Below are 25,000 nucleotides of genomic sequence, written 5' to 3' on the forward strand. Positions count from 1 at the left end.
TCCTGAATCCATAGTTTTAGAATTTAAAAAATGCTGAATTTCCAAGGAACTACATTTCTGTTTATCATTTCTATAATGAATGGGTTACTAAACCTTTCCATTTATCTTATTTCAATACCTTTTGTTCATTATGTAGCCTCATTGTACATACCTTAGGAAGAAGGGATAATAATATTACCTCAGAAAGAAAGGACAACTATATGATATCTTGTCTGAGATGAAAAACTGTGGTCTTCATTCATACCTAATTAGGTTTTAAAGTATTTATTTTGCTACCTGTTCTCATCTTCATTCCAAACCACACAAACCATTATCCGTCTCTACATTGGCAAACATGACAATGACATATCAAATTGAACAGTATCTTGGAAGGTCCTTTGGATACATAATTACATTGAAAAATAAATATTTTAAAAGTAACAAATTTTATGCTATAACATCATAAGTTAATAGTAAAACTAATGTCATTGAAACAAATGCCAACTAATTTTTTTGTTTCCCTCTTTAGCGGTTACGTCTTTGACTATGATTACTACAGAGATGATTTCTACAACCGGTATGTGAATTTTTCATCCTTGTTTTCCTAAGATTTAAATTACCTTTTAACCATTTTGTACATTTTATTCATGGGTGATCTTGATTATGGTATTTAAAATAATATTTTATAGTTAAAAATAAAATACTAAATCCCAACAAATCCCAACAAAATATACAGATTTTTCTATTTTCATTATACTTACTTGAGTACAGTGGATCTTGGAATTTTAGGACTTTGGAGGTGCTCAAACCTAAGATTTGGTGTCTAATATTTAGATAAAATCCTAAAGATTTAATTAACAATATCATTTTCCAAGTCATTTGTTGATTTAGAATCCTTCAAGATCGAGTTTGAAAACTCAGAAAAATAACTGCGACCTTCTAAATACATAATAAAACACTGAAAATGTTATACTGGGTAGAGTCCATAAAATTTACAGATCGTTCCTGCTTCGCAGGACAATAGGAGGCCATAAAGGTGATGATGCAAGATGAAACCATGCAATGAGGAAGAAACAGGATTGTCTCATGACCTTAAACATGTTTGTCAAAACATTAAAAACTTTTATTCTCTTCTTTATAAATAGGAAACTATAGTAAAGCTAATTGTTATTTAGTATACTATAATTTAAAACAATAAAAATATTAAGAATTAAGGTGTTTTAGTTCTTTGTAAAGAACACTTATCAAAAGGAGTTGAAACAGTGCATGCCTTCTCATTTCCTAACTCAGGACAGGATATGGAGTAGGCATCTGTTTTATGCCTTGTTGGATACTCCTTTCTAAAGCTGAATTAGCTTTGACATTCTATCAGTGTTGTGACCTATCTCTGAGAGTTCTTTCAATGTGTGATTCTCTTGCCAGGGTCACTTCCTCTTCATAGCTTTATATGTTTCATCACATCACATCCACTTTCCTCACTTATGTCGATAAGTTTGCCTTTACTAAGTTCCTCTGACTCCAAACCTAGAGTCTCTTGAGTGGAGAAGTATTAACATCCCTGTAGTGAACTATTTCTTCTGTAATTTAATTTACATTTGAGTTTCACTTCTAGTATTACCACTCTTAGATTCTTTGCTGCATTTTCATCTTTGTTGATCAGTTCTTTCTTTTGATTATTCAATTTTGTAAAATGCCACATATTTTATAACTGAGATAAGGAAGCATTACAATTAATTATCTGAAACAAGCGAGTAAAGTGAATAATCAATGAACAGCAAAAAAATCATTGACAGACTTTGAAAGAAGGAATGTGATTAGTGATCATTGTTATTATCATGCACATTTATTATTTATGTATTTATTTGTGGAAAAGCTATAAGCAAAGTTTGGACTTTATTAAATTACTTACCATTTATATGTTGTAGTAACTAAAATTTGTGTTGTCGGAGAACTGGTGTTATTTAACTAATATTGGTAACTCTGATATGCATACATTGGTAATAATGCATGCGTATCAGAGATGAGGATCAACTATAGATAGATTATTGGATCAAAAAAATGAGGTAAATATATTTTAAGCCTTTAAGTATTATGCAAACAACAAAAAAACCCTTAGGTACTGTATAAAAATGCAAACTTAGAAAAAAGTTTTCAATAGATGTTTCAAAGAGGAAGAAACTGTGATCCTTTAAAGAGTCTTATTCTCTCTGCTCCAGCCTCTAGAGCCCTTTGTAAGTTCCACAAGAAGTTCTTCCTGCCTCAGGTCCTTTCTCTGTGTTGTTCCATCTCCTCATACCTCCCTCCACCATCTGGTTCACTTGACTCCTCATCTTTCAGATCTCAGCAAGAACATCCCTCACAGATTAAATTAGGTTCCTCTGTTCCCTTCTCTCAGCACCCAGCACTGTTACTTCACAGCACCTCTCCTAATTTATATTGCTATATTTCTTTGCTGCAGTGTTTGATTCATGTCTGTCTGCCTTCCCCTGCCTAATGAGGTAACATATTATCAGTTTTGCTTATCTTTGTATCCTTGGGGACTATCAGTAAACCATAAACATAGTGGATACTCTGTGTTATTAATTCATCTCCTTAGATTTAGAGAGACAGCCATTTTTCCAAGGTCACCCAGCTAATTAGTGACAGAACTATGACCATAATCTAGGTATCCAATTTAGATTCAATAACCAACTATGTGAATATGCACAACGGGGTGGGTAATATCAGCCTATGGAGCTATGCCGATTCCTTCCTGGGAATCAGGCCCACAGCTGTAACTGCATTGCTGCTATGCTCACACTACTGAATTAAGCACCTTATTTCACTAGTTATCCTTTTCTGAAAAAAAAAAAAAAAATCATCTTTAAGAATGATTTTCTCAAAACATTTTATAATTTCTATAAAATACATTTATTTTAAATAGTAAGAAGCTTATAATAACTTATTCTAAACGTGATGTAAACATCTGGCAACATTAAAATAATCCCATTTACTATTAAGGAAGGATATCTAGACTGTTTTATACTGTTTGAAAATGTTAGTTTTTTATAAGTTTAAAGATATTTCATACTATAGCTTTTTTTCACTTGCTACGAATAAAGTACATTGTCTTATACTCTGTCTATATAAAACCATTTTAGCATCTTTTATTTTCTATCATGTGACTTCCTTACACATTTAAAGAATTTCCACCTAACATGGAGTTTTATCGACACGGTAAGAGACCCAAGTTCTGGCTGTTACTGGAAAGGGGTCCCAATTCAGACCATAAGGAAGGGTTCTTGCATCTTGCAAGAATTAATTCAGGGTGAGTCCACGGCGCAAAGCAAAAGCAAGTTTATTAAGAAGGAAAGGTGGTGAAACTATAGCTACTCTATAGACAGAGTAGGCTATTCCCAAAAGTAAGAGGAAGTACTGCCCTAAGTACAGTGCTTGTTTATCCGTAGGGTAACAACAACAACAATAAAAACCATGGGGAGGTGTGCTCTACCACAAGGTTTGTGATAAAGGATTAATTTTTCTAATTACTATATTTTGCAAGACTCGATATGATTATCTTTAAAGCAAAATTAGGAATGCTTTTGTTCTCAAGATATGGAAATATCAGGACATTCATGGGCCTGGGTCTGTTTAGTAAACATTATTAATCTGTTCCCTTAACCATAAACTTCTAGAAGCTAGGAATACCTAATCTCCTGGAAATGCAGCCCAGCAAGTCCCAGCCTCATTCTTCCTAGCCCTCACTCAAGATGGAGTCGCTCTGGTTTGAATGCCTCTGACATGGTAACTAGCCTTATAACTTTAGGCAAGTCAGGTTTTCAGTTTTCTCATCTTTAAAAGGAAGGCTGGATTTGCATTTTATTTATTTAGAAATGATAGCTCAATAAAATCATTAGATAGGTGATGGATGGAGATAGATAGATATAGACAGACAGATAGATAGACAGATGGATGTAGATAGATGGATGGATGATATATCCATCTTACTTGCCAAAGAACAAGGGCCTTAAATAGTCAAATAATTAGAGAGGCTGTTGCTTTCAGGTGACTCTCTACAAGAACTTAGCTTCAGTATGAACAACTTTCAAAATCATTTATTTGTTTTGTGTACAATTTGTTTGGCATGTAAGTGTGCAGTAGATCAGTATGGTTGTATTGTTAACAGACTGTCTGAGCAGTCTGTGCTCGCATTAGTTTATTTTCCATTTTTGGCATTTGGCTAAGAAAGACATAAGCATCTGCCAGTAGTAGATATACTCAAGAGTTCCCTATAAACATAGAATACCATGAAATAAAAACAGAATGGCGAGGCTGGACAAGATACATAGCTTACAGAGTCACTACTAATCCATAGTCATTTCTCATAAGTTACAGTCTTCTTGCATTTGTGTGTGTGTGTGTGTGGTGTGTGTGTGTGTGTGTGTGTGTGTTCTCTCTTTTTTAGTAGAGGTGCAAACTTGGGCAAGTTAGTTAATATCACAAAATCTGTTATGTCCTCTGGTAGGTAAGCATGAAATTAATTCCTAACTGATGAAATCATTCTATGAATTAAATGAGATAACATCTTATAATGGTCAGCATTATGCCTGGTATGTTTTTAGTGCTTAATCAATATTAGCTAGTATTAACAGTAACCATTAACAATAATGGGGCCAGGCGCGGTGGCTCACGCTTGATCCCAGCACTTTGGGAGACTGAGGCAGACGGATCACCTGCAGTCAGGAGTTTGAGACCAGCCTGGTCAACATGGTGAAACCCCGTATCTACTAAAAATACAAAAATTAGCCAGGTGTGGTGGTGGGTGCCTGTAATCCAAGCTACTCGGGAGGCTGAGGCAGGAGAATTGCTTGAACCCAGGAGGCGGAGGTTTGCAGTGAGCCAAGATTGTGCCACTGCACTCCAACCTGGGCGACAGAGCGAAATTCTGTCTTTAAAAAAAAAAAAAGAAAAAGAAAAGAAAAGAAAGAAAGAAAAAGAAAAAAACAATAATGGTAGATGTATTTCTCATATTGACATTCATATAGCAGTGTCCATATAACTGAGAAACAAACTGGTTGGTCAGTTTTTCTTCCATAGTAGCTTATTTGGGACTTCTCTGGATTATTCTGTTTTCCCAGTTTTCCCTGTCCTACTCCCCAAAGCATTCCAACTGCAGCTGATCACACTTACCTGCAGAGAGCGCTCAGCTGTTTCTGTTAACTCCATGCTGCTTGTTTAGGTCACAAAAACAGAAATTACACTACTTTTGCTTAACAGGGATAATTGCATATAGAAACTCGTTAACTCTGTATTGAAGAACTGAAAACACAAAAAGACAACACTATGGTATACTAGAGTTAGCAACTGCAGGAAGCTGCTACCACCTCTAGGACTGGGGAAACCAAGGAAGATTTGGGATCTCAGAAATTGCTGTAGAAAGAGTCTACCAGAGCTGAAACTATGCATAGGAGATTCTGTTCAGATGGTGCTGCTGTGTCTGAGTCCACAAGGAGAACCTGTGGTGCTGACAACCAAATCTCTGAGACGGGGATATGGACTAACAGGTGCTGGGGTCTTTGAGGGAACGTGGAGTGGCTGTTCTCCAAGTGTTGCAAAATTACTCAGACTGGATTCTGCTGCTGCTACTGGAATGAATTGTTGTTGTCGGGGTGAAGAAACTAGATTGGGGGAATGCCGAAAAGAGCAGGAAGCCAAAACACAAATAAAAACCAAAACAAGGAGCAAGTCCCTTTTTCTTGCTCGTCTTGCAGTCTTTCTTAGGTCCTTTATTGGCTGAACGCAGCAGAGAGCTAGCTTCCCAAAACCAACCCTAACCCTAACCCTCACCTCCAGAAGTGTGGTTTTCAGAGTTCCAACCTTATCTGTGGCAAAGGGTAGGTCTGAAACCAAAAAATAATAGCTTAATAACTGACATATGTCCACATTATATTGTCATTCTATTTCTGCCAGGTTTGGAGACTCTAATGTGACTGAGGGTTTCCAACCCTTAGTTTTACCTTAGAAAACTTTACAAAATATACCACCTTACTGTGATTCATTGACCTGTCTATTCATGGTTTCAGAGATCATTAACAGTATCATTAAAGAGTAGATGAGTGGTTATTCTAAATTCTTATCTTTCTCTTTTACACAAAGCATTGCCCAATAATTTACAGCACTGAATGGCATTTTCTTTTAAAGGTCCATGTATGACTCTGAATGTAGGACATTGTATGTTAATACATTAAACGTAAGTATTTATACTCTAACAAGTCAAGTAAAAGGAGATGTATATCTAAAATTATATTTAATCTCCCTAGGGAAGGTTTTTAACTTCTGCAATGCTGGCTATCTAAATCCAACCTCTTTTTTCAATAACATTAGGAAGAGCACTGATCAGTTTATAGTTTCCAGTGATAAGCAGACTTTTATTAACAGAGAAAAACAAATGCCACAGGTGTTTTACCTTTATAAAAAACATGTATACATTTTAAATGTTCCAAAATAGGCATTGTTCAGTTCTGGAACCATTTTGACTTTGTGTTAATTGATCCAAGAAGCTACTAGATTTGCAGTTAATGAAAGAACACTAAGTTACAGTTGTTTCGGATCATTGATTAGAAAGCACAATATATATTCATGAATATTAGAAAACATTAACAAGAAACAATGTCTGTTTTGTTATGCTAATTTGAATTAACCTCTGGTAGTATGGTATTCCATTTGAAATGTTTGAAAACAACAGCATGGTACACTTGACCAATGGTATTATTTGGAGTTAGAAGATGTGAATTTCAGGCCTAGATGCACATGTGTTGACTGGTTAAGCTTGGAAAAGTCACCTCTTTTTGTGCCAGTTTCCTTCATGGGCAAAATGGCTTAACACTACTGACCTTACAGAATTATAAGACTTAAATTGAGAAAGTCATTTTAGTGGCTTATAACCCCACAACAACCTTTTGAATTTGTTAACTTTTTAATTACACAAAGCTGTATACAAAATGTTACAAAGATTATATTAGAATCAAAATATTGCAAAAGAGATCATTCAAGATTGCAATCAACCTGCTTTCAAAAGCATGTTCAAGAAGTATTTCCATGTGATCCAAGGAGAAAACTTCACAGAAAACCTTGGAAAATTTAATAACAAAAAAGAGCAATGAAATTTACTCATTAATTGGTCTCAGGTGAAGTGTGTCTTTTAAAATTATTTTCTGATTCAATTGTAACCAAAGACTTATTTGAAGTCAGAGTAGAAATTATAGGCAGAGTTTATGAATTCTGAGTAGTTTAAACAGTACAGGGAACAGATATACTACCAGCCTATAAGAATTATTTGTATAGATTTCAAATGTATCCCTTCTTAGAAATGAAAAGGCACCTTACTTTGGTTTTATAGACATCTGTCAAAGTGAAGCATAATGAAAAGGAAGTCTGGAGGTTGAATCAAGACATGGAACTAGATCTTCTCTGGTCGTCTTGTTATTGGTCTTTGCAGATCTACTGAAAGGTCCTGGTGAGAATATGGCCCTAAATTTGTTCTCAGGTTTTGCCTCTGGGCAGCCCAGAAAATTTAGCCCCCTGGGGAAGACCAAATATTTTTGTTAGCATCAACTACTTAGTAACTATAAGTTTTGATTCATGAGTAGGGAAAAGGAAGAATTGTTTTCATGAGGGCAATTTAGAAACAGGTAAATACCAGGAAATGTTTAAAGTTACTACTAATCTAAAATGAAAATTTAATATTCAGTAGTAAAATACTACACATATATTACATTTCCAGTTTCTTTTCTTGTGTTTGAAACCACGTTTGTTGACACGAAAATGTAAGTATCAAGTCAGAAGTTTAGCCATCAAGTAATGATTTATTAGAATGTGGTGTGTCTATCTGAGAAAATGCACCACAGCCATTAAAATAAACATTAAGAAGACCATTTAACACGCCTGAGAAATGTTTTTAATATAAACCAAAGAGAACGAGCTAGAATACATGACTGTACATATATTATGTTTTCAATTATGTGAAAAATATGGAAGCTTATAGAAAAAAGATTAAAGGATTATAGTAGTTGTTCTGAGGTCTGAGACTGAGAGTTTTATAGTTTTTTTATGTACTTTTTTTCCAAAATGTTACTTTATTATTTTTAAAGCTTAATAATAACAAGCTCTTTATTTTTAAAAGACAATTAAAATTTATGTTTGTTTGCTGTGTTTAATCATCCTTGTCCAAAAGGGCACTAGTTTTAAGAATGCCTCTGTCCAAAAACAATTACTATTTAAGAAGCAGGTGGATGAAATCCAAAGTCCCTTATTTATTCCTAGAGAAAAGTTATGTCTATTTTATCAATATAAACTAATATTAAAATTAATATTACCAGTTTTTAGCTTGTGCTAGGTAATAAAGTTACCATATGTCAGATATTATTTAAAGCATTAAAAGGGCAAAATAAGTAAAATGGTACCTAGAAATAGAAAGCATTTATTAAATTGAAGAAAATTAATCTCAAATTTTTCTTCATGAATTGCTTATTAAAAATTGGACTGAATTTTATAAAATTTATTACTTGACAGCAGGTGTTTTAGAGTTTTCACTGTAAAACAGACCTTGAGGAAAGAAGAATTATTATATGTTTGGCTTCATTATAAACCATTATCTATTTGATGAGTAAATATTTGGGAGAAAATTATCCTTACCAAGAAATATTAGGGAAAATTAAGGACTATTAAAGAAAAGGAGAGGAAATATAACTCCAAAAGGGTAAGGAACAAGAAAAACAAGAGGAAGGAAAAAAATTAAAGCTTTTAACTAGCCTGGAGATTTAGATTCCATTTAATTCTGCTGGACTGCCATTTCTGCTGTCAGTCTATAATCTTAAATGAACTAGTTCCTTAGTCTCAATACTATTTGCCAATCTAATATTCGATAAAGGTAAAATTTCTTTGATTTACTGTGGACAGAATTCTGATGAGAACGCCTTTCTTGGCCTGCCTTTCACCTACTTCCCTCTGCATTTTGAAGAACCCCTGTATCCCATCTTGCAATCCCAGAAAGTCTTCCCCTCTTTCTATCCTTGTCTTGTTATGTTTTTGTACATTAGGACAACATCCAGTCTTCCTTCCTTTTATTTCTAATTAACTCAAGAGTGCCCGATGAAAATTAAGAAAGATTTCAACTCCATTAAAAGTTGTAAAATTAAAAATTATGCCCTCATGTTAGCCCATGTTACTGGTGGAGGATGTCCAGGTTCTTGAACAAATAATTGGGCAAAACGCATAAAGGAAGGTATAAACATATACAAAGGAAGGAAAGAATGAAGTAACAAAAGTAGAGATTTATGGAAAATGAAAGTACACTCCACAGGGTGGGAGCCAACCGAGAGTAAGGGCTCAAGAGTCTGGTGACAGAATTTTCTGCGGTTTACATACCCTCTACAGGTTTCCCCATGGGTTGCTTGGAGTACACCCTAAGTAAATTAAGTAGTGGCCTATGCTCAGTCCGATTGGTTGTGTAAGGGGACCAATCAGAGGCTGAAGTGAAGTTACAAATTTATACCCTATGCAAATGAAGACTTTGCCCACGACCAGCCTGATTGGTTGTGGAAGGGGACCAATCAGAGGTACTTTCAATTTTTCATCAGCCATGCAGAAAAAGGTGGCGGGATGAGGAGGGGTGCAAAGGGAGTAGCCTCTGGTCCTTTTGTTACTTGGGCATGGAAAGTTGGGGTTTTCCTTTTTGTTTAGTTTTAGGAAGTCAGCATGAAACAGCCTTAGGTTCCCTGCCTCCAGACCCTATTCTCCTGCCTCACCCATTCCCAATTTTGTTTTGTGAATGACCTATCACATTAAAATATTTAAGTCCTGATGCTGCCCAACTTCCCATCCAAGTTTTACCAAAGAATCGGTAAAACGTTATTTGATTCCTTGGTGAAAGTCATCCAGCCAGGCTTGGTGGCTCATGCCTATAATCCCAGTACTTTAGGAGCCCAAGTTGAGCAGATCACTTCAGTCCAAGAGTTCGAGAGCAGCCTGGGCAATATGGCAAAATGCTATCTCTACAAAAAATACAAAAATATTTAGCTGGGTGCAGTGGCATGCAGTAGTCCCAACTACTTGGGAGGCTGAGGTGGGAGAATTGCTTGAGCCCAGGAGGCAGAGGCTGTAGTGAGATCATACCACTGGACTCCAGCCTGGGTGACAGACACTCTGTCTCAAAAAAACAAAAGAGAGAGAAAAGAAAAATAGTCATTTTCCTTTGAAGTAGCTCGCCAAAATATTCAGAGAACCGGCCACTCACCATAGGAATTTATACCAAAGGAAAGTTGTTTAGTAATATACTACATATATTACTAAAATGTATGCCCCATACTAAAAGCAAATCATAAATACAGTGAGCAAGTATGGCTGTTTCTCAGCATAAGATCAGGCCATGCCACCGTTAGAGGTTTGGTAATCCTTGGCTGGGGGAAGCAACAGAAATATCGATAAACATTTTTCTTCCCTATAAACATAGTATTAAATTACATTGCAATTAAAGTAGCAGTGAATGTAGTGAACTTTACTTGGCCTGTATTTTTACTATAGCACTCCTACATCATTATATATTTCTATTGTGTTTTAGAGATTTTCTTAACCCAATTTATAGATTGGCTTGTTTAATGAACCTGTAAAACTGCACACTGGTGTCCTACGGAAATGGTCCTGCTAAAAGAGCTTGCCTTTCATTTCAAGCAGCAACTTCTACTCTAGAAGAGATCAGTCAATTGCCATATTTTCTTTTCGCTCAATAGTTTTGGGTGTTATAGCTCATGCAAAGTGCCTTTGTATTTTGGTTCACTGACTTAAGGTGCTCTGTGAATTCAACTTATAAATAACTAATGTAGACCTTGTTTTGTGATTGAAATGAGGGGCAGGTCTAGCTGACCCTTTTGATTCTCAAGCCCCTAGTGGTATAGATGATATTCATAACCCTTTTCAGCCTCATCCTGCCTGTGCTCTTTGAAGTAAACTATTATGTGTTGACATCCATGACCTGTTCTTTGCTAGCTGTTCTTCAGCTCTAATGGACTTTGCTTATTCACAGAAGATGGCACCTCTCTTGAACTCTGTCTCATTTCATTTCTTTTCCTTTCCAGATATCTCTTAGTTTTTCCCCAGCATGTTCTAAATCATTTTTGAATACCCTAAGTCTCTAATGTAGGAGATATTCTTAGTACTAAGGAATTCTGCTTTAAATTTGGTTTAATAGTGCTTTTGTGCTTCCCCACCCCATAATAGTTTTAAATGTCTCTAAATAAATATTTGGAAACCAGTCTATCTTAACTTTTATTATATTTCATATATTATTTCCTAAAAAGAGATTATCACATTTTCATCTGTACGTATAAACAAGATGTAATTTTGTCAATTAACCTATTATAGAAGTTTTTTTTATTTTCTTTCCATTCTAGTTTCTCATTTCTGACTTTCATATTAGATTGTTTTTATTGACTGTTTTAAAGTAATTATACAAATGCAATCCAATATTTTATTCTGTCACAATAAAATATGTAACAATTATAATTCTAAGTCAATAATGCTATCTTCTTTATAGTGAATAATGTACTTACATGTCTGGTTCACTGGAAAATAGTCATGAAAAAGTAAATGTATCCCAGTATTTTTTCCTTTACCTTTTAGGTTACTCAAATGTACTGTCATATAAAAATGTGTTGTATATGTGGATGCAGTATAAATAATACAAAGCTTTTGAATCTATGAATTACATATTTTTATAAATGAGCTAACCCTTGTACTTTGTTTAGTGGAAATTCATTGATTGTGGTGAATATCATTTTTCACTTTTCAGCAAAGGTTTTAAGTTTTATGGATTTTTTGTTAAATATGCTTGTAATATCTAACTATAAAAATATCTCTAGTCTCAATTTGCACATCTAGCAAATGGTCAGAATAATTAAAAGATATCTTGATAAATACTTCCCACCATAAGTAGTCAACAAAGTTTTGTCCTCATGCTAGCTCCATGTCATTCAAACTGTCTCCTTTTGTCTGCAATAAGAGAAGGCTTTTGTTACTGAAAAGATTCTTAGAGTGAGCTGAAGCACCATATTGATTTGTCTCTCATAGCTGTTTTCTTTAAGCTGGTTTTACTTTTTATCTTGCTGGGCTGTTTACTGTTTGAACAGTAATTTTATTTCTTTGTTCCCATTCTGCAAGATCTTTTCCTCTTTTAAACTAATGTGCTAATAAGTGTTTGACGTGTAAGAGGAATATTTCTGTTCATAAGAAGTGTAAATCTGTTTTATCAAGCAAAGAAGTATATTTAGGGATGAAGGTCAGCATAATTTCAACAAATTGCATGGTACTGTTGGAGCAAAGCCCCTACTCCTTTCATACCTTACAAATGAGTTCCTCTTGGAGGTCACACTCTCAAGTCCAGAAAGCATAGACTATATTAGCATCCTATTTTCTTAGTGAAAATTGAATCTGCCAATAAATACCTGCATCTGAATATTAGAGAACAACAGCAGAAAGAAAACATTTATTGAAATTTTCTACCAGGCTATTCTGTTAATCGTTTCACATATTTGATAGAATTCTCGGGCATCAAACCAACTCTCAGTCCCATTTGTGTTTTGTAAAGGTTATTTGATTACCACGGGCGTGTGCCTCCACCTCCCCGTGCAGTAATTCCACTGAAGCGTCCCAGAGTGGCAGTCACAACGACTCGCAGGGGGAAAGGAGTCTTTTCCATGAAAGGTGGATCAAGATCTACTGCCAGTGGGTCAACAGGCTCTAAATGTAAGTAAGATCCTTCATTTTATTTCTCCTTAAAGAAGGGGGTGGTTAACTATCATTGCATGAATGCCTATATTCAATAAATTAACCAGATAGTTATGAAGGGCCTGCTATGTATAAAGTATTAGAAAATCATAAAATGGATAAGAAATGGTCTCTGCTTTCCACCATACTGTGTTGCAGTAGGGGAGACAAACACAAACATGTCTAACAAAAACCCAGGACCAATTTGAAAAGTATTTTATCAGAGCAAATAACACTGTGCTCTCAGCTTAGTTTGTGACATATTAAAGTCCTGAAACATAATATGTTGCTTTTAATGAAGAAATCATTTTACTTCCAAAGGGAGTGCATAAACTGTCTTCTCAGAGAAGCAATATACAAAATTAGTTCATGGTTTGAATATTTGATTCAATTAAGAGAGGCAAACTATAGAAATGTTAAAAGTATAATTTACCATACAGTGATAAATTATTATGAGATATATGTATCTGAAAATATATTTAATGTCATAAAAAGTAAAATAATATATGCATAGTTTCACATTAATTAGTAAAAAGCAGCGATATAAACTTTCCAACTAAACACACTGCTAAATTTTTATGTGGAGTGATTCAGAAAAAAATTTTATTTGTTATTCTTAAGGAAAGGAAAAGGATAACAAAATTTCCTATATTCCTTGAGATTGCCCTTTATCAGAAAGCAAACAAATAATAAACTGATCAATAGGTAAAAGAATAAACACATAGAGAAAGTTGGGAACACTATATTTCATTGATTGAAGTGACATTTGAGTGGAAACCTAAAGGATGTGCTTGTTATTATAGCAAGACAGAAGACTGATCAATTCCATTCATTTCATATAGTTCTATACATTTAGAGCTCAAGTCACAAAACTTAACTGTTGATTTGTGTTACTTTAGTGAAACATAAAAATGTATCTATAATTCACTGGGAAGCATAACTAGAATCATGATTTAATATTCTTTTTAGGAGCATATTGGCAGATTATATTATATATACATACATGTACATAAAATATATATGTGCATGTATAAATATTCATTAAATTTATAGTACTTTTTATAATTAGGTTGGTTTCTGGAAATAACAAAAGTTTCAAACTCAAATCACAAATGAAAAGTACCAGTGAAGTTTAAAATAGACTACGTTAATATTGATATAATCTGAATAAAGATTTACTGAGGTATATATCTTACTCTTTTATTAATAGCTATTTCCAGCATTTAATGGTTTGGCAAGTTCAGAAGAGGAAATTAATGTTATAGCTTGGATAATTTGTCATTTCTTATTTCAGAATTTGTAATATGACTGATTTCTGCTAAGTAGAAAACTATATAAAAAAAATTAATGTGATAATTTACCAAAAATGAATACTGATAAGCATTTAAAGTAGATTGCTTTAAATAGATTGCCACTAGGTATTTCTGTCCCATTTCAAATCAAATTGAACTAAAACTATAATCAACTTGTCCTGTCCTGACATCATAGAGCCATAAAATAAAGAAAATATGATATTGCAGATTAGCATTTTACAAAAGAGAAAACATGAATATCAGTGAGCTTTAGCTGTAGTTTCTTAGTGGAAAAAATGATGCCCTCTGGAAAAAAAATTCGATAATATCAATTTCTTTAAAGAATTAATTTAAATTCTAATGTCTAACAAGAAAGACTCTGGTAAGTTTGAATGCCTTTAGGGACTTGTCAATGCACTTTCAGTGACAGAACAGGTGACAAACTAATATAAATGCCCTGAAGCATCTAACAGGAAATTAAAGACAGTTCAATTAAAGTTAAAATTGAGAATTAATCCCCAATGCTAAGAAGGCTTTATGTTGGGTTCCTCCCCTCAAAAGTATGTGATTGAAATACAGAGATAAAGCATCAACCAGAGAAATAATATTAATACTCAGCAACATATCATTAAACATTCCCATCCATCCATTATCCTAGGCAAAGTATATTCTGCTTTAGAGATTTTTAAAGAGAGAAAGTACTATCAGCCAGAAAGGTTAGAGAAGGCTTAACAGAGAATTTTGAATTGAGTTTAGAAGAGCCGGTGCATTCAGAAAGGTAGAATGAGAGATACTTGCTTTCTGGGAGACAGGATCTGGGTGGAGAACAGAGGCTTTCCTGTCAGATTGCCTGGAGTGGAGTCTGTTTCACAGTATACTACCACAGTGGCCTTGGGGAAATCCTTTAACCCCTACATACCTCTAATTTCTACCTGGAAATTGAAAATAATATATTGTATATCCAATAGTTATTGTAAGAATTAAACTACTTATGTATATAAAATGCTTAGGCACATAGTAATGTTCAATGAGGTTATTGCTACTACTATTATTATTACAGCAGGTAGGAGCATGGAACATGTAATTGGCTGCACCTAGAATCCAATAGTGCCTCAGCCATTTATTATGTGTGTTTTGTGGCAAGGTACTTGCTTGCTGTGCCTTAGTTTCCTCATCTATAAAATGGGAATGATAATCTTACTGCCTTCTCTGTAGAGTTGTGAAGATTAAATGAGCTAGCACATGTAGAGCTCTTAGAACAGTGTCAGCTAATATAAAAGTCTTAATAGATAATAAACTGTGATAGTAAAAATAATAACTATTATCTGAAGTAAAGATTTATTGCTAGGAATGTCAGTTAATAAACTGAGGACATTATTATTAAACAAGATATAAAATTGGGTAAAAGGATAATGAAAAACTGTGCAGAATATTGAAGGGTTTGGATTTCATGCAGGACCAAGATAAAAAATTCTCAGCAAAGTGCTACCTGCTCAAAATGATATTTTAGGACATCTGTATGATGGGTGTCATTAGTTGGCAAGGGCTGTCATAACAAAGTACCATAGTTTGGGTGGCTTAACCAACAGAAATTTATTTTCTCACAATGATGGAGGCTGAAAGTTGGAGATCAAAGTGTCAGAAGGCTTGGTTCTTTCTAATTGCTGTGAGGTAAGGGTGTCAGTCCTCTCTCCATGACTGGTAGATGACCATCTTATCCCCATGTCTTCACACTGTTTACTCTTCATGTGTCTTGTCTAATAAATTTCCTCTTCTTATAAGGACAAGTTTAGACCCCTCTGTGTTACAAGGGCATCACCTGTCCTCTAACTTCAGGCCAGTTGTTCATTTTTTTATTATGGAACTTACACTCTTCTGCTTCATGTCATAGTTATTTGTATGGACATCTAATCTTTCTATTTTCAATTACAAATTCATTCAAGTTAATTATGCTTTGCACAGATTATACTCTTAAACATTTGTGAAATGTGACATCACTATTATTTTGCTTTTGCATTTTACTTTTGTCATACATTTTACAGTTGACTTTGAACCACACCTTTAAAAATGCTACAGCTCAGAGAAAATTAGTTGCATCAGTTGGTGAAACAAGGGGACAAATTCTGGCCTACACTCCAGGGTCTAAGAGAAATCAGTATGACGTGTATTTTCAAGTTATGTGATTTGAGATCTGCTACTTCTGTTACTTAGAAGGCCATTTTTGCTTGCTGAAATCTAAAGTATCTTTCCAGTCATAACTCAAAAAACTATTCTTTTATGACTATTTTCACAATCAGTTATCATCAAAACTAACTTATCTTTTCTCTTTGCCCACATAGTTGATACAAGTTCAATTAATCAGCACCTAACACAGACAGGTACTAATTTTCCATTGATGAAATAGACATGAGCCCTGAGGAACTGATATTCCATAGACAAAATTGATGTGATCTTTCATTTTCAGGCACTTACTATCTGGTTGGGGGCAGGGGGGACCAGAAAATTTAAAAATGGGAGATAATTTCAATATCAAGTGACAGAAGATTTTTACTATTTCTCATTTTTTGTATTTTATGTTATACATATCATAATAAATTACTTACATATTTCTTTTATGTCCCTAGTTATAGAGTCCATGAGACGAGGGAGGCAGTTCACCATGATGAGAAGCTCATGATGGGCAGTGGGGGATAGGAGGGTAGGACCTAAATACCCATGGCTTTGGCATCAGGCAGCCCACTCTAAACTTGAATTGTTGCCTCTTGGCTAAAGCAATCTTTTTAAAGAACATTTAAAAAATTTTTTTTAGAAACAGGGTATCACTCTGTCACCCAGGCTGGAATGCAGTGGCACAGATTGAATAGCTCACTGTAACCACAAACTCCTGTACTCAAGCTATCCTCCTAGCTCAGCCTCCTGAAGAGCTAGGAATATAGGCACATACCACCATGCCTGGCTAATTTCCTTATTTTTTGTGGAGATAGGGAACTCAGCATGTTGCGCAGGCTGATCACAAACTCCTGGCTCAAGCAACTCTCCCGCCTCAGCCTCCCAAAGCACTGGGATTATAGGCTGAGCCATTATGCCCAGCCTGCTAAAACACATTACTTAACTTCTCTAATATTCACTGTTGAAATCCAAAAGTAAGTTTAACAATTCTGATTTGCATATTGGGAATAAATTAAATGATATACTTGCAGCTTCTAATGAAATGCAAGATGAACAGATGCAGATAGTAAGCATTTAATGAATACTTATTGAATAAAATCCACTCATTCTCCATTTCATTTTCTTTCTAAAAAATATAGAAATAATGGGTATAGATGTATGTAGGCATAAGTATTATGAATACATACATATGCATATATATGTAATTCCCTGTTCTAGGAAATTTCATCTATGGGGTGGGTGATAACCAGTTGCTGCAATTTATTTTAGCAAAATACTTTAAAGTTTGGCTTTTGAAAACTATTTCTGAGACTAGCAAAGTAGCCTCTTCATCTTTAATTAGCTTTAAAAAAAAATTGTATTATGTATTATGTTACAAGGGTATCACCTGTCCTATAACTTCAGACCAGTTGTTCATTTTCTTATTATGGGATATTTATGTATATATAAAGAAGGGGACAGATGGAAACAGAGCAGAGGCATTGAAGTGATCATGATAAAGATTTCCAGAAACCTACCTTTTCTTTTCCTGAATATTATTGAATTAAACACAGTGGTTCATTAATTCATAGTGAAGGAAATAACTGGAAATGATGATCATATTTTTCACATCAACTGAAGCTGCATGGCACAATAAAAAGTGTAGAACTGAAAGTAAGAAAATCTAGGTTTCAGCCTAAACTCTTACCTGTGCATATCATGTAACTTTGGGAAAATGCTGTACATCATCAGATTCTCAGATTTTTTATTGTTGAAATGCTGTATTTAAAACTGATTTATAAATTAAGTGATATGCAAATTATATTTCTTTGTTTTGGACATTCAAATAATGTATTAATGGCTGGGGAAAATAAAAATAATAACAAATTAATGTGATTTATTGTCAAAGTCCACATGATTACAAACATTTTTCAGTTTTCTAAATAGTTGATAGGAAGCATGATATTGGTAAGGGAGGTTATATAATTATCTAGAGCAGGGTTTCAATAGTTTCGCATGATCAGGATTTGGGGTCAGATAATTCTGTGGTGTGGTGTGGGCTATCTTGTGCATTGTAGGATGCTGAGCAGGCTAAATCCTCACTAGAAGCCAGTAGCACCACCCCTCCAAGTCATAACAAGCCAAAACGTCTCCAGAGACAGAATCTCTCCCGCAGAGCAAAATCACCCTCTATTAAGAACCACGGATCTAGACAATTAGCTGAAGCTTCTTTATTTACCCAGAATAGACTTGACCCAAAGATGATTAAAATAAATTGAAATATTTTTTACCACATAAGTCAGAAATGCACACATTTTTATATAGACAGATGGTATCATCCCATGTGCCTAATATTCTTTTTGGATTATATCTCATGTCACAGCAGAAGGCACAATCATTTTGTCAACTATATCAGGATGTAATAACATTTATCACCAAATCAATGACCTGTATAGAGAGCGCAGATCTGAAATGACTTAATGTGACTTATTTTTTAAAATAAAAATACTACAGTAACAGTGAGGCAACCTGACTTCTATTTCTCTAGTGTTCTTCTTGCCTAAAAATAAGCTAAAGTAATTTGTCCTAGGAACTTCATAATTTTTTTAATTTATCACTTTGCTGATTTTGTTTGGTAATTCTAAATTCAAGCCCTATAATCACTCATAGAAAACTAAGTTGTCCTCAACAAAACAACCAAAGATTTTTATTATGACAGCATGTTTGCTTTTGTGTATAACTTTTTTTTTTTTTTTTTTTTTGAGACAGAGTCTTACTCTGTCACCCAGACTGGAGGGCAGTGGCACGATCTTGGCTCGCTGCAACCTCCGTCTCCTGGGTTCAAGCAATTCTCTGCCTCAGCCTCCCAAGTAGCTGGGATTACAGGTGCATACCACCATGCCCAGCTAATTTTTGTATTTTTAGTAGACATGGGGTTTCACCATATTTGTGTATAATTTTGACAAGTTTTTTCTGTGGTAAAATTTATCTAGAGAAAAGAGCAAAAGATATTTTCCTGTGAAGATAGTATTACCAATGTCTTCTAAAATATCTGTGATGTAGGTATATACACTCAACTACTAGAGAATAGTAAGCAAAAATAGGGACAATATAATTCACTGTGCAGTAGAGAAGTTATTAACAGGAGGGGAAAAAGTAGAAAACAAAAGCAGAAGAGAGTTAGAAAGAGCAGTACATGAGAGATAGAGGAGGTTCATTCCAGGCATTCCATCCAGAAACCAGATGTAATAGCATAAAACCATAGCCCATATCTAGTAGTGACTCTGCATGAAGAAAAGTAGAAAGTGGACTAAGGCCAATTGGACCAGGTAAGCGGCAAGCCTTCTCCCAAGGACAGCACTGAGATATTGAAGTGTGATGAGGAAACGACTTCTACAGTTGCTCAAGAGGCAGCCAAGATTATTTGTAGAGCCTGCTTTGCAGGACCTAGATGAGCATTTGCTGCCCCCCATTCTAAGAGAGGAACTGAGCAGCCTGCATAGGGTTAGAGGCTCACTTTAACATTTCCTGGTAAGTCCAGGAAAGAACTGACAGAATCTCTCCAGATTTCTGTGTTACATTTGAGCATTGTTTCCTGAGTAACATTATTAGACCCAAATTCCATAATAATCCAGCTGAGATCTGAAAGGTGTTCTTTCAGTGCTAGACATGAGTCTAGACTTAAACGAAACCTTAGCTCCCTGGAGACTTCTAAGTTCCAGCCAGATGAGTCTGTATTTCCAACTGTTTTCTAATGTAGGTTCAATAAAGTGGAGTAGTAGTGGTTTATTGGTTTTTGTTTTTTTGTGTTTTTTTTTTTTTGTTTGTTTGTTTTTGAGACAGAGTCTCGCTCTGTCGCCCAGGCTGGAGTGCAGTGGCCGGATCTCAGCTCACTGCAAGCTCCGTCTCCCGGCTTTACGGCATTCTCCTGCCTCAGCCTCCCGAGCAGCTGGGACTACAGGCGCCCGCCATCTCGCCCGGCTAGTTTTTTGTATTTTAGTAGAGACGGGGTTTCACCATGTTAGCCAGGATGGTCTCGATCTCCTGACCTCGTGATCCGCCCGTCTCGGCCTCCCAAAGTGCTGGGATTACAGGCTTGAGCCACCACGCCCGACCTGGTTTATGTTTTTTAAGGCAATACATAAATTAAAATTAGTCAACTGCATTCCTGGGCGAAGGAGTAGCTCTAATTGCTAAGAAATATATTCTGTTAGTTTTCAGCCATAGTCTTATTTCTCCTGCACTGAAATCTAATGTTATAAGATAAAATCTTTTCTATTAAATTTGATACATTTAAGTAAAACTACATATGCCTTCATCAAAGGAATGAGTACCACTCTTCAAAGCAGAATCAATTTGCAATTGTGACAGATGATGTTTCTCAGATTTAGCTGCAATTCCACAATGGTACTTTGATGTCTTTGAAGTAATTGACATGAGGAGTGATTCTGTATTTTACACTGTTCTACTTTCAGTTTAGTCATTCATCAGAGGGATACTCCAGAGGGCCCATACTTCTTGCAGTTTTTATTTTGCAAACTACTTTGCACTGTAAATAAGTCTTTAAAAAAAAATCTGATTTTATAATGGGAAAAGTTTTCTTATTTTATATAAAATCTGTTCTTCCCTTGAGACTTAGTGTTTATGATCCATAATATATCATGTACACTATATCATTTCTTAATTGACAAATAGTTCTATTTTAAGCAACATAGATTGCATTTTTTTTATTTTTTCAAAAAAGTCTGAAGACTAAAGAATCAAACTAAACACTCTAATTCACTCAGAAATTTCTAGGGAATATCTAGTCCGAGATTATTAGAAACCAGAAGGAAAAGAGACAGAAGAGAAATAGACTGGAATGAAATAAGTGTCCAAGATCTTGAAACTTGGCTCTTGACTGAGGTGTGAATACTGCCAGTCCACCTAATAAAAGCTCGGAGGCAGGTATAGCTGTTCCATAGTGATAGTTTTAAAATCTTTCATCTCTGATTGTTGTGGATTCAACATATTTCTAAATTCCATTATCCATTTGCATACCCTTCAGTCAAAAGATTTAGGATTAAATGCTCATATCACTGAGAATCCCTATTTGTAACTGTCAAAATAATCCAGTATTCCAGGATCACTAGAAGTAATGAGAAGGTGATAAAATTGAAATGGTTTTCAGAAAAATAAGGACAGTGCAGTAATTTTTTTATAAATATAAACATATTTCATTTAAAGAATTGTCTTTGAAATATGAGATTGTTCTTTCCTTAAGCCTTTTTCCCTTATAAAATAATTACTGTAGTCAACAGTAGGCTATTTATTGTTGTTTTTAACATCCATACTTGGCAAAATGAAAAGTTGTCAGTCTTATGTTAGTCCCCACTTGTTTTCTTTGAAATGGTACTAAACTCTAAAAATCTAGAATGAGAACCACTACTATTGAAAATATCAATGGGAACTTCAGTGATTTTTTTCCTTTCCATCAAGCCCAGGGCTTAGGGAAGGCATTGCAAACCTCACTGCCTTTCAATTTTTTTTTTTTTTCTTTAGAAAAAAACTGAACAGCTTCATACGCAACTTTGAGGGAGCTGGAGTTTTCTCACATCTAAGACATTTTATTTAAAGGATAAATTGTATATCCTGGTTTCCATCCATTTCCAAGGAGCTGGATTAAAATATCATTGACTGCTAAAATATATATTACGACGTAGTTCCTCAAAGTAGTATCCGTTATGATTTAATTATTCCTTCATCTGAATCCCTCTCACATTGAAGATTTACTCTCTTTGCTAAAATTTAATTTATCATCATTTGGTTATTTTATAAAATATTTCTAAATTCCATTATCCATTTCCATAACCTTCAGTCAAAAGATTTAGGATTAAATGCTCATGTCACTGAGAATCTGTATTTGTAATTGGCAAAATCATCCAGTATTCCAGGATCACTAGAAGTAATGAGAAGCTGATAATACTGAAAAACGTCCTATGTGATTGGACACAGACTTGAGAAGATGCGGGGTGCCTGTGAGTTGGGTCCTAGGTGAGTTATGGTGCATTTGATGCTCGGTTGTTTTCTTCCTTCTTTCTCCTTTCCAGTGAAATCAGATGAGTTACAAACCATCAAGAAAGAATTAACCCAGATCAAAACTAAAATTGACTCCTTGCTAGGGCGCCTGGAGAAGATTGAGAAACAGCAGAAGGCGGAGGCAGGTAAGTGAAAAGGATCTGTGATCACAGACAGGTCAGAATTGAACCAGTGAAACGTTGTCAATCACAGAGGCAGTACAGGGCCAGAAAGACACTGGCTGAGTTTGACAGCGATTAATACAGATATGCCAACAATATCTTTAAGCCAAGAGTTGCAATAATAAAATACAATTTTTTTTCTTTTAGAGAACATGAACCAATTTTTCTAAGATTCATACTAAAAATAAAAGGCAAGGAAAAGTGTTTTGATGGAATAATCAGCACTAGTTGAGTCACAATTGAGTTTGTCTGAATATCAAGTAACCTTTCAGAAAATCAATTAACAGAATAATGCTATCAGGCTAACATAATATTCACATATAATTAAATTAACTGCAGCAAAATTTGACAGGTTTCAACAATTATTATAATGCCCAACTCCTGCCTTTGCTGCCACCCTGAAAGACTTCAGTACCCAAGTTCAGGAACCTCAAGACTAAGAGCATGCGCCTGGCTACCCACAGGCCAAGTTATTTGATTACATGTTTTACAAATTAATAGCCTCTGTCTTTTGAATTGTCAGCCCTGACCCAGCTCCTTTCTAGTACAACTCTAATGCTCTTTTCATATGGCTACAGATATTTTTTGAGTCACAAGTATATGATAACTGGTATAAACTAAGAAGTAGGCCACAGTTTGAAAAGTGTGTTCTACAAGGCTTTGGATGCCTCAGAAGCCTCCTTGGAGTTAAGATGGGGATTAGGAAGAGACCCAGTAGGTAGCCAGACTTATGCTTCTTCAAAACCCAGCCCTTGCTCTGACCAGTGTCACTTCCCAGTATCTGTTCTAGATACTGGCATTCAACATAAGACTTCATTTGCTGGAAGAGTTCCACTTCTTATAAAACAAATAAATAAAGTGTGAAAGCCCTTGATAAATCTGGCCTCTTCATTTTGCAGATGAGAAAACAAAGTCTCAGGAAAGTAAAGTGATTTTCCTAGATCTGTATATCTAGTTAGTGATAGACCTTGGTCTCAAACACACAGGAGCCTGTCATTTTGTCAAAAACTGGGGCTTGTTACTGAATTTAATGCCTTTTCCCATTTACAGCCCCAATCTCAGGTTCTCCCCAGGGCTTTGGCCCAGGATTTCACTGAAGTAAGGCTATCTGGGTAACACCTAAATGATGAAAACTCATGGGGACCTAGGGCCCCTGAGCTACCACACACAGGAGCCTGTCAGTTTTTTGACTCTTATCACTGGGGTGAGTGTTGGAGCTTACCCTTGGTAGTGAGCCATATAGGGCTCAAGAATGAAAAGAAGCAGATTTGAGATGGTAGTGTAGCATAATGGATGACAGAAATAAACTCTGGTTCAAATCATTACATACCACATACACAGTTTTCTCATTTATAAAATGATACTGATGGCTGCCTCACATGGTGAGTAATGAACAAAGTAGCATATGTAAATTATATAGCACAGAGTTAAAAATATAATCATTGGAGTAATCAAGGATTAGTAGCAACACACCCATGTACAGGCAAATGGACATTTCCTCATACTTTCATACAGCCCATTTAAAAAAAAACACAAGCCGTGTACCTAGCACATGGTCGACTCACACTAACACTTGTTAAGGTAGATGAGTAATGATAGACTAAATGGAATCTTCTTAAAAATTTCTATTACAAGTGTATTTTCTATTTAGAAAAGGTACACTGCCTAACTTTTTAATAAAAAATTTTAGATTTTAGAAAGTTTCTACATGCTGTCTATGGCACTGAGGTGTTACTGTAACTGAAATATTCTGTGATGTTGCCTAAATCAATATTTCCCTTTGAGGAACTCTGTAAAATTCATTATTATGTAAAACAACCCTTACAGCAAAGGACTTTGATAACCAATTTGCACTTCAGTTTAAAGGATTATGGAGAACTCATTTAAATATAAATCACCTCAAAGAGAAAAATGTGATCCTTATTCCATCATAATATACCTTCAGTTTCCTGCAATGACTAATATCTTCCACATATCTTTTTGGAAGATCATTTAGAAATGAACACTAAAATTCAAAGCTTGCATCTTTTTTTCATGAGATGTCACTTACTTTTGAACATGTTTAACCTTTTCCAGTCATGAGACAGTTGATTTTAAAATAATAGACTTAGTCCTTTGATATTTATATCTGTAACTTTGTATGAAGAAAATGGATTAATTTAATTTGTAACTCCATTCTTTTAGTAATTGTTTCCTGAATAGTGTCTGTATTTATAGAGATAAATGTTTTATACATTTTACCATATTTTCTTTATGAAAAGAAATCAGGGTTGCCTGGAAGGAATTAACACTACCTTATGGAAAGTGGAGTGAAATGCACTGAAACTCATTAAAAAATGCTCATTGCCTCCTTATTCAAGGGGACAGTCATTATAATGCTTAATTAGTTGAAAGCTAATTACTTGGTAGCTAGCATTTACTCTTCATTATTACTCTTTCATAAATTTCTCACTCCTAATTTACTATTAGTTATTTGATAGTGAAATTTTCCAGCAGAGAAGTAATGGCAGGAAGGAGATGGAGAATCAGAAAGTGTGGGGAAGG

At 34.9% G+C, this 25,000-nt stretch overlaps 1 protein-coding gene across 1 annotated transcript in view; it reads left to right on the forward strand.

Moving 5' to 3' along the window:
* Positions 1-25,000, forward strand: part of RALYL (RALY RNA binding protein like) — a 214,992-nt gene that overhangs the window by 138,788 nt on the left and 51,204 nt on the right. Inside the window, exons 4-6 of the mRNA XM_017849885.1 lie at positions 509-556; positions 12,599-12,756; positions 22,307-22,420. Of these exons, the coding sequence (XP_017705374.1) occupies positions 509-556; positions 12,599-12,756; positions 22,307-22,420 (320 nt within the window). The remainder of the gene's footprint in view (positions 1-508; positions 557-12,598; positions 12,757-22,306; positions 22,421-25,000) is intronic.

This window comes from Rhinopithecus bieti, unplaced genomic scaffold (genome assembly GCF_001698545.2).
Source record: "Rhinopithecus bieti isolate Rb0 unplaced genomic scaffold, ASM169854v2 scaffold_32835, whole genome shotgun sequence".
NCBI classification, from domain to species: Eukaryota; Metazoa; Chordata; class Mammalia; order Primates; family Cercopithecidae; genus Rhinopithecus; species Rhinopithecus bieti.